Genomic DNA, 14,342 nt, shown 5'->3' on the forward strand with positions numbered 1-14,342 from the left:
AACTTTGTTCGCTGGTGTCAGATTATTTATGACATAATGGTGGTGAATGCTTATTGGATGGGCCCCTTGGCAATTCTTTGCTGAGGGCCACACCTGACTCTAGAATCGCCACCTCCCTTACTGTACCTGCTGTTTACAGTTTGCTGTGATTGCTGTGGCCGATTTGACACACGACACATAAAGCTTTTGGAGGATCCAGGTGAGTCGTGTGCAGCTGTTTAATGTTCACTGATTTGTTGGACGAAGGCTTTGAATGCAGCTCAGTCTTATCCCACTGGAACACCAAGCAAGTTATTACTCGAGCCTAGAGCCTAGAGACATGTTCTTTATGAATAATGTTAAAAAACACACAGCATTTATAACCTGGACAGAATATATTTTCATAAACCGACAGCTGAAGGCATGATTCGCTGCCGGGAAGGTTGTTTGTAGAGTTTCAGTCAATATTTTATTTTCTCTGAAGTCTTTCCTGTTTAATATAAAGATAGGAACTCAGAAAGTATTTAAACGTAGGAGCAAATATGTGTTCTCCGTTTGTCGATGTGTGGGCAAGGAAAAATATGTGGGCGCACTTCTGAGGGAAACCTTGTGTGAATTTGTCTGTGGTGGAGGCTCCACATATCTTCAAAGAAGAATCCTCCATCTCTGTTTTCCCCGACGTCCCCGTCTCCTTTCCTTCGTCCCTTGTCCTGCTCCATTTTTACTTCTCTTACTTTGAAATCTTTCCATCTCATGTCTGTGGGATTTTACATCCTTCCCTCTGTCTTTATGTCCTCTCACGTTAATTACGCCTCAGACTCTGTCATCACTCCCTTTTGAAGTTTGTTTTTCAAATGCATGTCACTTTTCCTCTGATGTTTGGATGTTATCAAAATGAACCTATGTGTGTGTGTGTGTGTGTGTGTGTGTGTGTGTGTGTGTGCCAGTAACTGACTGTTGTTTAAGCTGCCCAATCATTTAGAGATACATGTGGTTTAACGCAGGGGTTTTTAAAGTCCGACCCTGCAGAATCCTCAGTCTTTACACAATCTTATAGAGTGAGACTAAACTGTGACACACTGGGCTCTACTTTAACAGCCCAGAGTGCATGGACTAAAGCATGTGGCGCAAATGCATTTAGGGCGTGTCCATATCATTTCTGCTATTTTAACGGTGAAAAAACAGTTGCTGCACCAGACGCATGGTTCAAAAGGGTTGTAGGTAATCTCTTAATTATTCAAGGGAGTGTTTTGGGTGCAACATGCAATAAATCATTCCCTTTAAAAGCCAGGGCGTGCTTACACCTTGGTGGATTGCCATTATAACAGCGCAGTGTTTGCTGTCAGTTGATCAGATATAGTGACTGACCAGCGAGCCCGGTCCTGACACACACAGCAGCAGCGGCTCTGTGCGCCCTGAGGGAAAAGAAAGGGCTGCGTGAATCAATGCGCTGCACACAGCTCTGCCAAGAAGTAACAGCACAAATCAGAATGTTAGACAGCTTTAATATTATATGATGAGATGTGTTAAAATTAATCTTCGGTTCATTATGGAACCGTGGTGGACAAATTTAGTCTAGGTGATGAACGGAACGCATACAGCGTGCAGTGCGCCCACCTATGTAGGCACTGTTGTCTCACAGCGAGAAGGTTCTGGGTTTGAACCCGGGGGCCCGGAGCCTTTCTTTGTGGAGTTTGCATGTTCTCCCCGTGTCTGAGTGGGTTCCCTCTGGGTTTCTCTCACAGTTCAAAGACATGCACATTAGGTTCACTGGAGATTCTGAAGTGCCAACAGGTGTGAATGTGAGTCACTGTGACTGTTTGTTTGTCTCTATATGTCAGCCCTGTGATAGCCTGGCGACCTGTCCAGAGTGTACCCCGCCCTCGCCCGCAACCCTATAAGGATAATCAGTACGTTTTTTGCTGGTCAGTCACACAATCACTTTCCGCTGCCTCAAAATAGAAATGCACCAACAACGCTCCTGACCACACCTCAGTTTGAGACCTACACGCCCATGTATGATGCAGCTCTGGGCTGCAGCTGGTTCGGCCAAAAAAGGGTCCAACAGCACCTTTAAATCTTTAATTAATTAACACGTTATATCTGGTTTGTTTCATCTGTACAAGTCGGAGCTGGAATGAATAAATGAATAACAATAAAAAGTACTTACAGAAAAGTGCTGTGACAAACAGATGCATGAAAAGAGACAGAAATCCAAACAAGCCAAATAAATAAAGACACTGTGTAAAGAAGAAATGAAGAAACTGGAAAGAAAACCACACAAATTCACAAAAACAGGACAACAAAATGCAAAGTGACCATGAATGCAATATTGAAACTCTTATGTAATGTTGGACAGTGCGGGCCTGAGCAGAGGATGATGGATCATCCTGGAGAAAGTTTGGTATCACACACACACATTATTCTATTTTCCCAAAAGATCATTGGCACTAACTTTGTCTACTTTGATCTCGGTCATGTTTATCATGTCAGAGCCGCTCAGAGGGCAAAGGTCATTTTAGCAGACCCCCATCACTCTCCATGCAGAGTTTCAACTCCTGCCATCAGGGAGGAGGTCTACTTTTCCTAAGAGCCAGATAAAACAGATAATTAAGGTCATTTGTCCTGTCAGCTGCTAGATTTTTAAACGATTTGTCTTGGCAATTAATAAATACTGATGGACTCTTAATGATTCACATCTTACTGCAAGTTATTATGATAGAATCTACTGTATATTAAATTGATTTATGTCTTTATTTACTGTATTTCTATGTCATGATGTTTATTGGTTGTGTTGATGACTGTTGCAAACCAAATTGCCCCTCGGAGACATAACGATTTTCTAATCTAATCTAATTTCACTCACCCGACATCGGTCCAGTTGTACTTTAAGCGGCTCTGGCTCAGATGCTGGAGGCAGCTGGACTTTGAGCCAGTTCTCACTGTTGTCCACTGCCTGCTCACACTGCTCATACAAGCTGTAGAAGGCCAGCACCTGCAGGACACACACACACACACACACACACACACACACACACACACACAGATGCACGTTTTGAGACACAAGAAACCACCCACACATCTGTCATGTTTCACACACTCTGTTCAAGTTTCTGGATGATAGGTCTGAATGACAAACTCTACCCACACCTGTGATAACCTGAGAGTGACTCATCCCACTGAAATCCTTACACTGTAATTGCAGAGCAATTTTGTTGTTTAAAGTCTATACATAGTGAAAGGGATTCACTCTGTGCTGTGCTGTTCACCTGACTTTTTTTTTAATACATTCATGTCGAAGAAATACTTTTTCACCCATGCTGTTCACATGTGTCAAAAACAAAACAGAAGGTATAATACAGGTTTTTCTGTAGTGCCAACCAAGTTAAATTTAAGGCTAAGGAGAAATTATTTTAAGTGACATTTGTATGTGAATTGTGTTGATCCGCCTATTTTACAGAAGTTCATGTGATAAATACATTTTTAATTTTTAATAAGTAAATTTAGAGGTTACTACAGTAAAAAAATTGGTACCAAAACAGCTTCAGAAAAGAACAAAAACCTGAAAAATATAAGTTAAATTGTAGAAAGTGTGTTTCTTTTATTATAAAGCAAAGTCTAGTTGCTTTGTAAATAATGTTAAAGTGTTCAAAGAGAAAGCAAACAACTGCCTGTATTACAAAACTGTGCCTGTAAACAAACTGTGAGGATTTATGTAACTTTGTGATGTCACAACTACACAGTCACTGTCCGTACTTCCAGCACGACCAACCCAGACACACCTATATTAATAACAACACAACGCTGGGGTGTCATTCTATCGCTTAGCTAGAAAGCTAGAAGCTAGAACCATGTCAAGGAAACGCTGCACAATCATTGGATCTCAGGAAGCCAATCAATGTCGTTGAACAGCCAGGACAGTAATATTAGAGACCAGTGACTAAAGATTATTTCAGTCTGAATTTGACGGTTCGACTCATTTCAGCACTGACTGACCATCGCGATTTTCATTTACCTGTGAGTTTTACCAAGTTACAGTATTAGGCTACAATATGTTACTTATGGTTCACCTGTTGTTACTAACTAGCTGACTGTTTTCTGAGTGGTTGAATAAAAAATACAGCAGATTTCAGGTAAACACTCAGAAAAACCAAATCCTACAAAGCTGGATGGTGGATCCAGGTGGGCTGGGTTTTGGGCATGGCTGACAGGGGGGACTGCTTTCTGTAACACAAAGTTCCAGAAGTCCCGACAGCTAGTTTTAAGGCTCAGTTTCTGAATACAAGCTGTGTGCATTTCTCTATGGACTGAGGCTTTGATACTTTCACAGTATTAATATAGAACCTAGACCTGCTTTATAATCAAAAAACTCATGGACATCTACCTTTATATAATATGGGACCTTTAATTTCTGTTGTGAAAACGTTACCATGGGACAAGACAAAATATGCATTTAAACAGTTTTTCAGACATTTTATTCATTGTTTATTTTAAGCTCAATATCTATCCACACAGCAACACAGCTCAAAAATGCTGACTTCTTTTATTCTGAGTGAAAGTTCCATTGCTGTAATTTTACAAACCATTATTTATATACACAAAAGATGAGATGCTACAAATATCATACGAATACTGAACTTAAAGAATTTTGGGAGGCAACTGTTGATGCAGATTGTACTAAGAAAATAATCTACCAAGGTATTAATTTCCTGAATGATACATGAATGAATCTGGATGTATGTGTGTGTACCTTTGTCTGATAAGCCAGCCACGCCAGCCTGTCTGCCAACAGGGCGCAGAATCCCACCCAACGCTGGTTCAGCTGCTCCGCTGCCTGGGCAATGTCATCAGCACGGCTCCCCTCTGGAGGTGCAGACAGAGAGGGGGCTAACACACACATACACACACACCCAGTGATACATCTTTCACAGTTCACATATGCACGAGCGGTCTCTTGTTAGGGGACACACACAAATCTGGTGAATGTTATCTGTAGGAGAGGTGAAACGAGCCACTGATATTCTGCACAAAATGTGAGCTCCGAATATGAACACAGGGACACACATGTCTCATTGTGTATTCACGCTTTGATGTAAATGACCAATTTAGAGTGCATGTCAAACAAAAAAAATGAGAACCTCCCAGAGGTTCCAGTAGGGAAAAGTCAATGCTGGAGCTGTAAAAAGATGGATTCACGCTCCTGCCTCTAAAAGGGCAAACTGAACCCCATCGGCTAGATGATAATTGGACCTGGAAAAGGAAGCAACCTGGCTCGCATTTCTCATCTGGCACGCAAACAGGCTCAAAATTGCTTTTTTTTCCTGTAATCATATCTCCATCATGTTCCATTTACAGTCACATGTCAAACATCAAAGTGATGCTACTTTTTTTTACAACAGGTTAGTATGAATACAGAAGCATGAAACTTAATGTAAGTAACCCTGAAGCTGAAGCAGGGTTGAAGTTCAAGATTCAGTCTACTTAAAGTAAATCCCACGTGCAGATCCAAAGCAATAATAAATGTATCCTCTGCACTCAAAGCCTGATATATGTTATTCCTTAATGCCACATCAATACATAATCACAATCAATACATTAACACATCAATAGGCCACACTGTTGTGACATGTTCCATCATTACCATGACTCAGTCCCACCTACACCGTCCTGCTGCTGCAAATACTTAGTACAACAATCTGTTTGACATTCGGATGAGTCGACTTGTTTGTTATTTCACCAGAGTCTGATGGAGGTTTAAAAAGTTTCTCTGTGAATTCAGTGTACAAGGCTGGTCAAGGACGTGTTAGAGGGAGAATGGTGTGGGAATGTGTTGCGCCGCAGTTGTGTTCAAATAAAGATGGATGTAGTCGCCATGACATCTCCCACAGGTTTCTAAAGAGTGGTTTTGAAGCTCAGAGTGGGCTGCTCTGCCGTCGCCATCTTGGCAGTGCCAGTTTCCACCGAACTCCTGGCTAATCCAAAAATGTGCAAAGAGATGGAACATGTTTGGAGCTCAGATTTTGATGCATGCCAGTTTGTGGCAAGCATACACTCACCCACCTGTCACTCAAAGCGGCCACTTTGATAATAATTAATAAAATATAAACAGGTTAGTTATATAAAAATTCACCCCCGTACCGTTGCCATGAAGGAGGAAATTGGCTATGGAGACCAAAACTGTTTTTCTCCAGGCTGTAAACATGTTTATTTCTGCTGTAAAGTTTTAAGAGTCTGTGGCTGATGATTGCAAGATTGGTGCACTAGCTGGTTTGCTAATGTTTGCTAAAGTATGCTACTGGCAAGCCAACATTCAAAAATCCAGCAGGTTATATTCAGACTTGACGGGTGTGGCTTTACTTTGAGGACTTTTTGTGAGCTGTGTGCAGTCACCAGCGCTAAGCTAACTGCTGATGGTCAGTAAAAACAAGTAATGTAACTAAATGTAACTGATTTACTTCTTCATTATTTTTCAATTAGTAATAGGTACAGTGAGTCTACTTCCCTGGTTGTGAGCTGTTTCACTGGGCTTGAGGTATTGAGCGATGGACTGAAACATTGTTGGGTTCTGCCTTTTCAAGGATTTCCGATGTGTCGGATTTTTTTAACAATCAGAAAAATTGTATATAGAATAATAGAGTATCACCAGCATTAGCATTAGCTCATCCACATCGAGAAAGATATCTATGATTATTGTTATTAATTATATATAGAATAGAAACACTGACAGCCAATCCAAATACATCTGAATTCACAGGGTCAAAACCTCTCATAAAATAAAATATTATACTAATGCATGAAGCGTAGGACTCAGAATATGAAGGTGTATTTGTTCTTCAAAGGAGGGTGGATTGGTAAACATATTTTCTATCAGCAAAAAGGTACTTATTGAAATAAACAGCATCTCTCTCTCTCTCTCTCTCTCTCTCTGTCTCCTCACCTCCGTGGTGCTTAAAGTCACACAGCACCACGTCTGTGCGTCACAGCAGCAGCTACTTTTTCTTTTTCTCATCATTCATATTCTTATTAATAAGAATAATGATAAATAAAAGCTCAATCAAGAGCTTCATTAATGTTGTATTTGTCGTATCTGTCCACCTTTTATGTAAACTGACTGATGTGTAGGAGACAGGTACAGGGTGCAGTGTAACAGGTCCACAGTATTAACTGTGGCACTCTGATGCAGCAGGAGTGCGCGGCGTTTGCTTGATGATCATTATCGTTTATCACATTATCTTCTTCTTCTTTTTTTAAATTTTTTATTTAAGATTAATTTGCTCATTGGTACCTTGAAATGTTTACTCCTTGTGATGCTGTTTGGTTCTAATCATAAGCTTTGCTAAAATTATTTCATGGTCTAAATGCAGGTTTTTTCCTCTCTCCTTCACTTCACACACAAACACACATACACACACACACACACTTAGCATTGCTCAGGAAGTTGAGGAATGTTCAGGCATGTTTTGTTCGGTCGAAGATCAGTGCGGTGGCATAAATGAAAAAAAAGGAAAAGTGAGAAATATAAATGGCGTGTTCCTGAGCTTTCAGAAGCCCAAACAATCGCACAAGGACATAGGAGAGGACAGAAGAAAAGAAATATCTCCCTCCCTTCTCTCTTTCTGTCTGTTCCTCTCTCTATCAGTGTTTCTATGGAGACAAGGAAGAGAGGGTGGGCCAGGTGGAGGCGTTGCCATGGAGACAGACAGATTGTGCGTGTGTGCATGCGTCTGTATGCATGTGAATGAACAAGTGTGCATGTGTGAGTGTGCACATTACCCTGCTCCACCAGTGTCTGCGCCGTGCGTGTTGCCTCCTGAAGCTTTCTGTACTTCTCTGGCCGCTCTCGCTCTATCGCCTATGGCAAAGAGAATGGATGTAAAGAGAGAGAGAGAGAGAGAGAGAGAGAGTCATAAGGAGTTAAAGGACAAGACACTGACACACAGACAGGCAGACAGAGCGGAAGAATGATGGGCCAAGAGCTACAGAATTATTATTGATTACAAAGACAGATTAAACACACAAAATACATAATAAGTAGTATCACCAAGTAGTAAGAGTATAAGGTCCTGTGGCCTCCATCAGCGTCTGAACTTATTCTGCTGTGACATTTAGTCTAGTCATTCTTGGGACAAAAAGGTTTCAGAATAAGGTCATTGATTGTTTTAAAATATAACTGTGGGAAGTTTTAGTTTTAGAATAAAGTTTATACAAGAGTATGTATATATATATAATATTTAATAACTGGATTTGCCTGGAATTGTATTATGTCTGTTATATGTTAATATGATACGTTACTTTATTTAATTCTACTTACATTAAAGGTCCCATATGTTATACTTTACACTCTTTTATTTGAAGTGTTGATATCCATAAGAAGACATATTTGTGGTTTTAAGAACCAAAAACCATCTCAGTGTAGTTTTATGTCTCCTGTCTCAGGCTTCTCTTGCAAACTCTAGTAACAACAGGCCTGTGAGCCAATCAGAAGAGAGGATCTGAGCCCGTCTTCAAATTGGCTGACTGTTTTCTCAATGATCAAATAGAAATATAGCAGATTTCATGAAAACACTCAGAAAAACCAAATCCTGCAAGGTTTGGATGGTGGGTCCAGGTTACAGAAGTCTTGACGGCTCATTTTGAGGCTCAGTTTCTGAATACAGGCTGTGTGCATTTCTCTGTTGACTGAGGCTTTGATACTTTCACAGTATTAATATAGAACCTAGACCTGCTTTATAATCAAAAAACACATGGAAATCTACCTTTGTGCAATATGGGACCTTCAATGTAGCACAGGAGTGCGGTTTAGTCTGGACAGGCAGAAATGAAGCACTTTGGACAGAACCAAGCCAGCTTTTTCTGTTTCTTATGTCTGTCTTCTTAACTAGATATGGTAGATGAATTTTTTAACTTTGTACAGACTAGCTGTTTCCCTCTGCTTCTAGTCTTTTATGTTAAGCTAAGTTAACTGTCTCCTGGCTGTAGATTTATATTTAGCATATTGTCACGAGAGTGGTATCAATCTTCTGAATAAGCATATATCCCAAATGTCAGATTTTCCTTTGTTGGGCTACAACAGCTTCTTTCCATGTTTTATTATTTCTTATGGTAACCCCTGCAGCAGACATATAGGTGCTCATCTTTCTTGTTGTTGCTGTTTTCTGTTGTTTTCCTGAATGTCTCTCCTTTAGAGGACAAATTCAGTCAATTGACGCACACAGGCAGCTGCTGTATCAAACTTTGAAAACACACTCATTATGGACACTTGGCTGCATCTCATGCTCCCTCTGAGCCACATCAGTGTTGTCCTGTTTGCATAATGACAGTTGTGAATGCCGTCACAGGTATGACCACTATATGGAAGGTAAAATGTATTCCTGACCCGACTGTGCAATGGAAGCTTGCTAGATTCTGCATCAGATTATAGTCTGCAGGTATCTCTCTCTCTCTCTCTCTCTCGCTCACTCTCACACACACACACACACACACACACACACACACACACACACACACACACACACACACAAACCCCAGTGTGTATTACCTGCACTTTGTCATGCAGCTCCTGAATGCTGCCTTCCTTGCGGGACACAGAGAATTCAGGGCTCTGTAGGATGGCCTCACCACGGGTCATGTAGCTGTGAACCTCTGTGAAGTCCACGTCAAATCTGACCACACACAAACAAACAAACACACACACACACACACACACACACACACACACACACACACACCGACTCAGCACTGTTACTCACTCAGGTGATATTGTGAAGCACAGAAATATTTCTTGCTGCAGTTTTCTATAAAAACTACATTTTCATGATTGCATCTTTTATTGTTCTTGTTAACTCTAAATTAATTCATTTCATTTTCCTGATACTTCACTTCTGTTGATGACATTCAAAGTCACATTTCACATTTTACTTGTGGCGACATCAACACTCTTTAAAATTCATTAGCTCCATCTAATCAAGCAGATTTGGAAAACCACCTCATTACCTGATTCAGTTAGAGGAGCCAAGGCATCAACCAATCATCTTGAACTGTGAGGGACTGGTTTAAGGCCCATTTAGTCAATATCCCTTTAACACTAATTTACATCATTTACACAAATTATACTTAACTACAGTCTAATTGAATGTAAATTATTTACAAAAGGGGAAAAGGAAATAAAGTAAATCTAATATAGGAACTTTAAATATGCCTAAAAATACACTTTTAAAATTATTAACATAACAGCAGTGATGGAGGAAGTACTCAGATCCTTTGATACCATAAGGTAAAAATGTGTTTCTAACCAGTACACAGTGTGTGTATCCTTAAGGTCTAAAAACATACTGAATATATTTCCTTCCTGTATTTCCCAGATTTCAAAACAAAGCAGATTCTGCGATCATTTTTTGACCCATGGGTTAGCCTGAAATTGGTTACAGGAATTCTCATATAAAAGCTGGAATTTAAATAATGACCCAGTCTCCAATAACAGCTGGGCCTGCATGAACAAATAAAGGTCACTCGCTAATAACTTAAGATCTAGATGTCCAATGACTAAAATCCTTCATGTGGTCAAAATAAATAGTTGCAAACAACCAAGGTGTAAAAACGTGTATCTTAAAAATATGACTTAAAAACTGCATTAAAGTAAATTTTGATGCTTCTGGCAGACAACCAAAACGCTGACGCATTAGCATAGAGGATATGACATCATTCACATGTGACCAAATGAAATGCACCACTGTGATTAAAATGATGGATTTCTTGAGGTCACTGGTTCCCAACCTTTTCCAACTCATGGCCCACTTGAAAGTCTGAAAAATATTGGTGGCCCACATCCGACTCTGTAACAATACGTATATATAATGTGGCCCAGCTGCAAAGTTGTCCAGCTGGCAACAAATTAAAAGTTTCGATCATTGACTTATGACAGTGATGGCCTTAATACGAAATAAAAAATATAACAAAATACATTTAAAAACATAATGTATATATATATTTTTATTATTATTATTATATCTTTTTTACCAAAACTGTACTGTTTTGCAAATGATTTGTAGGCCCACTTGCAATACCTTCATGGTCCACCAGTTGGCCATGGCCCACAGGTTGGGAACCACTTCTCTAGGTTTGAAAATGTCTGGAAACATTTGGGACAATGTAAATACACAACTCAACAAAATATATAAGATAAATAAGATAAGATAGACAGATTTAGACAATTTAATATGGAAAAGTTACATATTATATGATTATAACTTCAGGTATTATGGTTGGGTAAATATACTAAGTTACTCTCCACCACTGCAACAGATCCTCTTCTAAGGCTGCTTGCTTAACTACTTGCTACGGCAACCTCCTACTCCACTACTATCAAAGGTTCAGTTTCAAGCTGTCCTCTATTATCACTAGCACAGATTCTCATTATCAGTATCTGTGGTGTTCCATCACCTACCTGCTGAGATAAGACAGCAGAAAGGGGTGCATGTAACTGAACATTTAACACAAGTTAGAAAAGAAACTTTTGATGTTATCATGCTAATAATGATTCAAAGCAGACGTCTTCAGTGTACCCGCACACACCCACCTTTTCCTGAGTTCAGAGTCTACCACGACTTGTCTCTTCTTCTGTGGCGGCGGTGACTCTCGGGTCTGGCGCACAGCGGACACCTTCTCTCTCGTCGTCACCTTGGTAACGGTCGCCGTGACAGAGTGGGTCAGCTCGGACTGCTGGGCCACGCTTACAGACGATGACAGCTGAACATAAACAAAAAAAAAAAGAGGAATACATTTAGACAAACTGCGCACAGCAGCAGGAGCTAGTGGGTTGGAGCAGTTTACGATGATCTGTCAAAATCAGACAGATGCCAAATCACTCTGACATGTGCGCATAGACACACACTCAGAGTGCAACAGTACCCATGAAAGGCAAGAGGTGGGAGAGGATACTATGGAGAAAAATGCATCTTTTATATCATCTCATTGTATGTTTGTGTTGGTTGTATTAGCACTGTGTATATGTGTGTGTGTGAGCATGTGTGTGCTCAGGTTTTGTTCCACAGGGAAGTCTAATGACAGTTAAGCAGCTCCCACAACTACTGGGATAGCCGTGCTGCCATGGAAACATGTTTGTGCCCGGCTAAAGACTGCCCTCAGAGGTCAATCTGTTTATTATCTGACTGATTATAATGGACAAGTATTTGAGGAGGAGAGAGAGACAAAGAGTGCAGGAGAGAGGGCATGATGTGTGACTTCAGGTGCAGAATGATAAGTGTGTGTATGCATGTTCAAGATAAGTTTACACCTGATTAAAGCGGTCAAAAACAACAAATTTATGCATGGCTTTAAGAGTGACACTGGTGATTTTGTTGCAGTTTTTTTTTTACTGTCAACAAATCTCATGAAAATACCAACAACATGTTTGTCCGTCTCTCAAGCCTATTGCTTCCTAGTGAAGACGTCAGTCTTCAAAGGGGCGATTAGTAAGTTTCCTCTGCTGCTGAATGTGGTTTCTTGTCGGGAGCGGGTGGTGGTGATTGTCGCTTGACAAGATATTTGGCCATTGCGGCAAAGGTTTGGATCCACTGTTCTAGACTGGTAAGTAAACAGCTGTTAATGCTAACATTGGCTTTGTTGCAAAAGCATAACTCCCGAAGAGTGCCTTAAAAAAACTGCTCACAAATATAAAGTTTCAATTTTCAAAAGACCTCAATAAATGCTTCAAACAGCTGGCCCTTGCAGTTTTTAATAAACATTACTCAAACAGGAAGAAATAGTGGATTTGTCGGGTGCTATTTTCACTGGCGGATTAATCCCAATTGGATGCTCTGGTGAAAAACAAAGGTGTGGGAACAACTTCTTCACTGAGTATTTAGTTCAGCGGGAGCACATGTGGGGCTGAGTTGAAATAAGCTACAGTGTGTGTTCATAGTAATGAAGTTACATGTCACCCAGTGCAGCAGTGTGAGTCACTGAGGTGGTTTCAATAGATTTTGGACAATAATTCAGCTACATGAAAAAGAGGAATGAGATCAGAAATACTTGGAAGAGGATTTTTAAAAACAATATCAAGTAAAAAAAAATTTAAATCACATTAATCCTATTTCTCTGTCCACTGAGCTAAGAACCCAACCTTCCTTTGGAGGCTTCAAGGCTGCTGTGGTAAATTTAAGGGACACCTCTGCCCTGAAATGAGCCTCTCAGGCAATAAAGGAAAAGTCTGAGATTTTGGAAAACACTCTTACTTGCTCTCTTGCTGAGAGTTAGCGGAGAAGATCGATACTTCTCCAAAGTCTGCACTCTGAATATGAATCTACAGCTAGCAGTCAGCTAACCGAGCTTTGAACAAAGACTGGAAACAAGGGGAAACAGCTAGCCTGGCTCTATTCAAAGGTAAAATAAAGCTCACTAATTACATATTGTATCTCTTAATCTAGTTGTTTAACAGATTGTTTTTGTCCCAGCCTTTAAGTTTCTCAGTACAGAAAGTGCTGCCCAAAAAGCAATGCTTTCAGAGCATTAGGTCCCTTTGTAAACCTAAAACCTAAATATTTCAAATAATTTACTGCTCGGCACTCAGTGTGAGGCTCTCCAGAGGGCTTCAAGGATGAAAGTAACATTACAGCGCAGTATTTTATCAGCAAATAAAAAAAAAAAACACACATACAGAAGTACTTGTCCTTATCTTATCAGTTGTCAGTGCATGACATTTTAAAAAGCACAAATGTGACAACAGAGAAACAAAGATAAAGAGAGGAATTTACTGAGGTTGCGTAATTACAGAAGGAGATGAGAGATCTGTGCGTGTGTGTGTGCGTGTGTGCGTGCATGCGTGGGTAGGTAGTGGGGCTTTAACTGAACAACTGAATATTTTGAGAAAAGTGATAATGAAGAGTGATCATTGTGCATGACAGATAGATATAATCTTTACTGTTCCGCAGGAAATTGGTTTTCATGCCATGTACAATTGCAACAGAAACAGAGATAACCACAACTCAATATACAGACAGATCAACACATGGTGTTCATTCCCTGTCAGTCATCCAGCACATATGCACATATATGATGCATTTAATAAGGATTCAGACCCCTTCGCATCTTTGAGATGTTACTACACTTTGATCAGAGTCCTCCTGTGGTGAATTCAAATGATTGGACACAACTCTTTATGAAAAGTGTTGTAGCTGACAATTCCTATCAGAGCAAAACCCAGGCCATGAGGTGAAGGAACTGTCTGCAAAGCTCAGAGAGAGGATTGTGTCAAGGAACAGATCTATAGAAGGATACAAAAACATTTCTGCTGCATCGAAGGTTGCCAAGAGCTCAGTGGCCTCAATAAATCTTAAATGGAAGAAGTTTGGAACAACCAGGACTCT

General features: G+C 40.2%; 1 protein-coding gene across 10 annotated transcripts in view; it reads right to left on the reverse strand.

The window, feature by feature from the left end:
* dmd (dystrophin) overlaps nucleotides 1–14,342 on the reverse strand; it is a 298,427-nt gene that overhangs the window by 125,566 nt on the left and 158,519 nt on the right. For all 10 annotated transcript variants that reach the window (XM_071463817.1, XM_071463813.1, XM_071463810.1 and 7 more), the window contains 5 exons: nucleotides 11,555–11,724; nucleotides 9,518–9,641; nucleotides 7,753–7,831; nucleotides 4,730–4,842; nucleotides 2,846–2,974 (listed from right to left, as the gene is read on the reverse strand). In XM_071463817.1, coding sequence (XP_071319918.1) covers nucleotides 2,846–2,974; nucleotides 4,730–4,842; nucleotides 7,753–7,831; nucleotides 9,518–9,641; nucleotides 11,555–11,724 — 615 coding nt within the window. The remainder of the gene's footprint in view (nucleotides 1–2,845; nucleotides 2,975–4,729; nucleotides 4,843–7,752; nucleotides 7,832–9,517; nucleotides 9,642–11,554; nucleotides 11,725–14,342) is intronic.

Source organism: Trachinotus anak, unplaced genomic scaffold (assembly GCF_046630095.1).
Source record: "Trachinotus anak isolate AG129_WGS33_773 ecotype Australia unplaced genomic scaffold, CSIRO_AGI_Tana_v1 ptg000026l, whole genome shotgun sequence".
Taxonomy (NCBI): domain Eukaryota; kingdom Metazoa; phylum Chordata; class Actinopteri; order Carangiformes; family Carangidae; genus Trachinotus; species Trachinotus anak.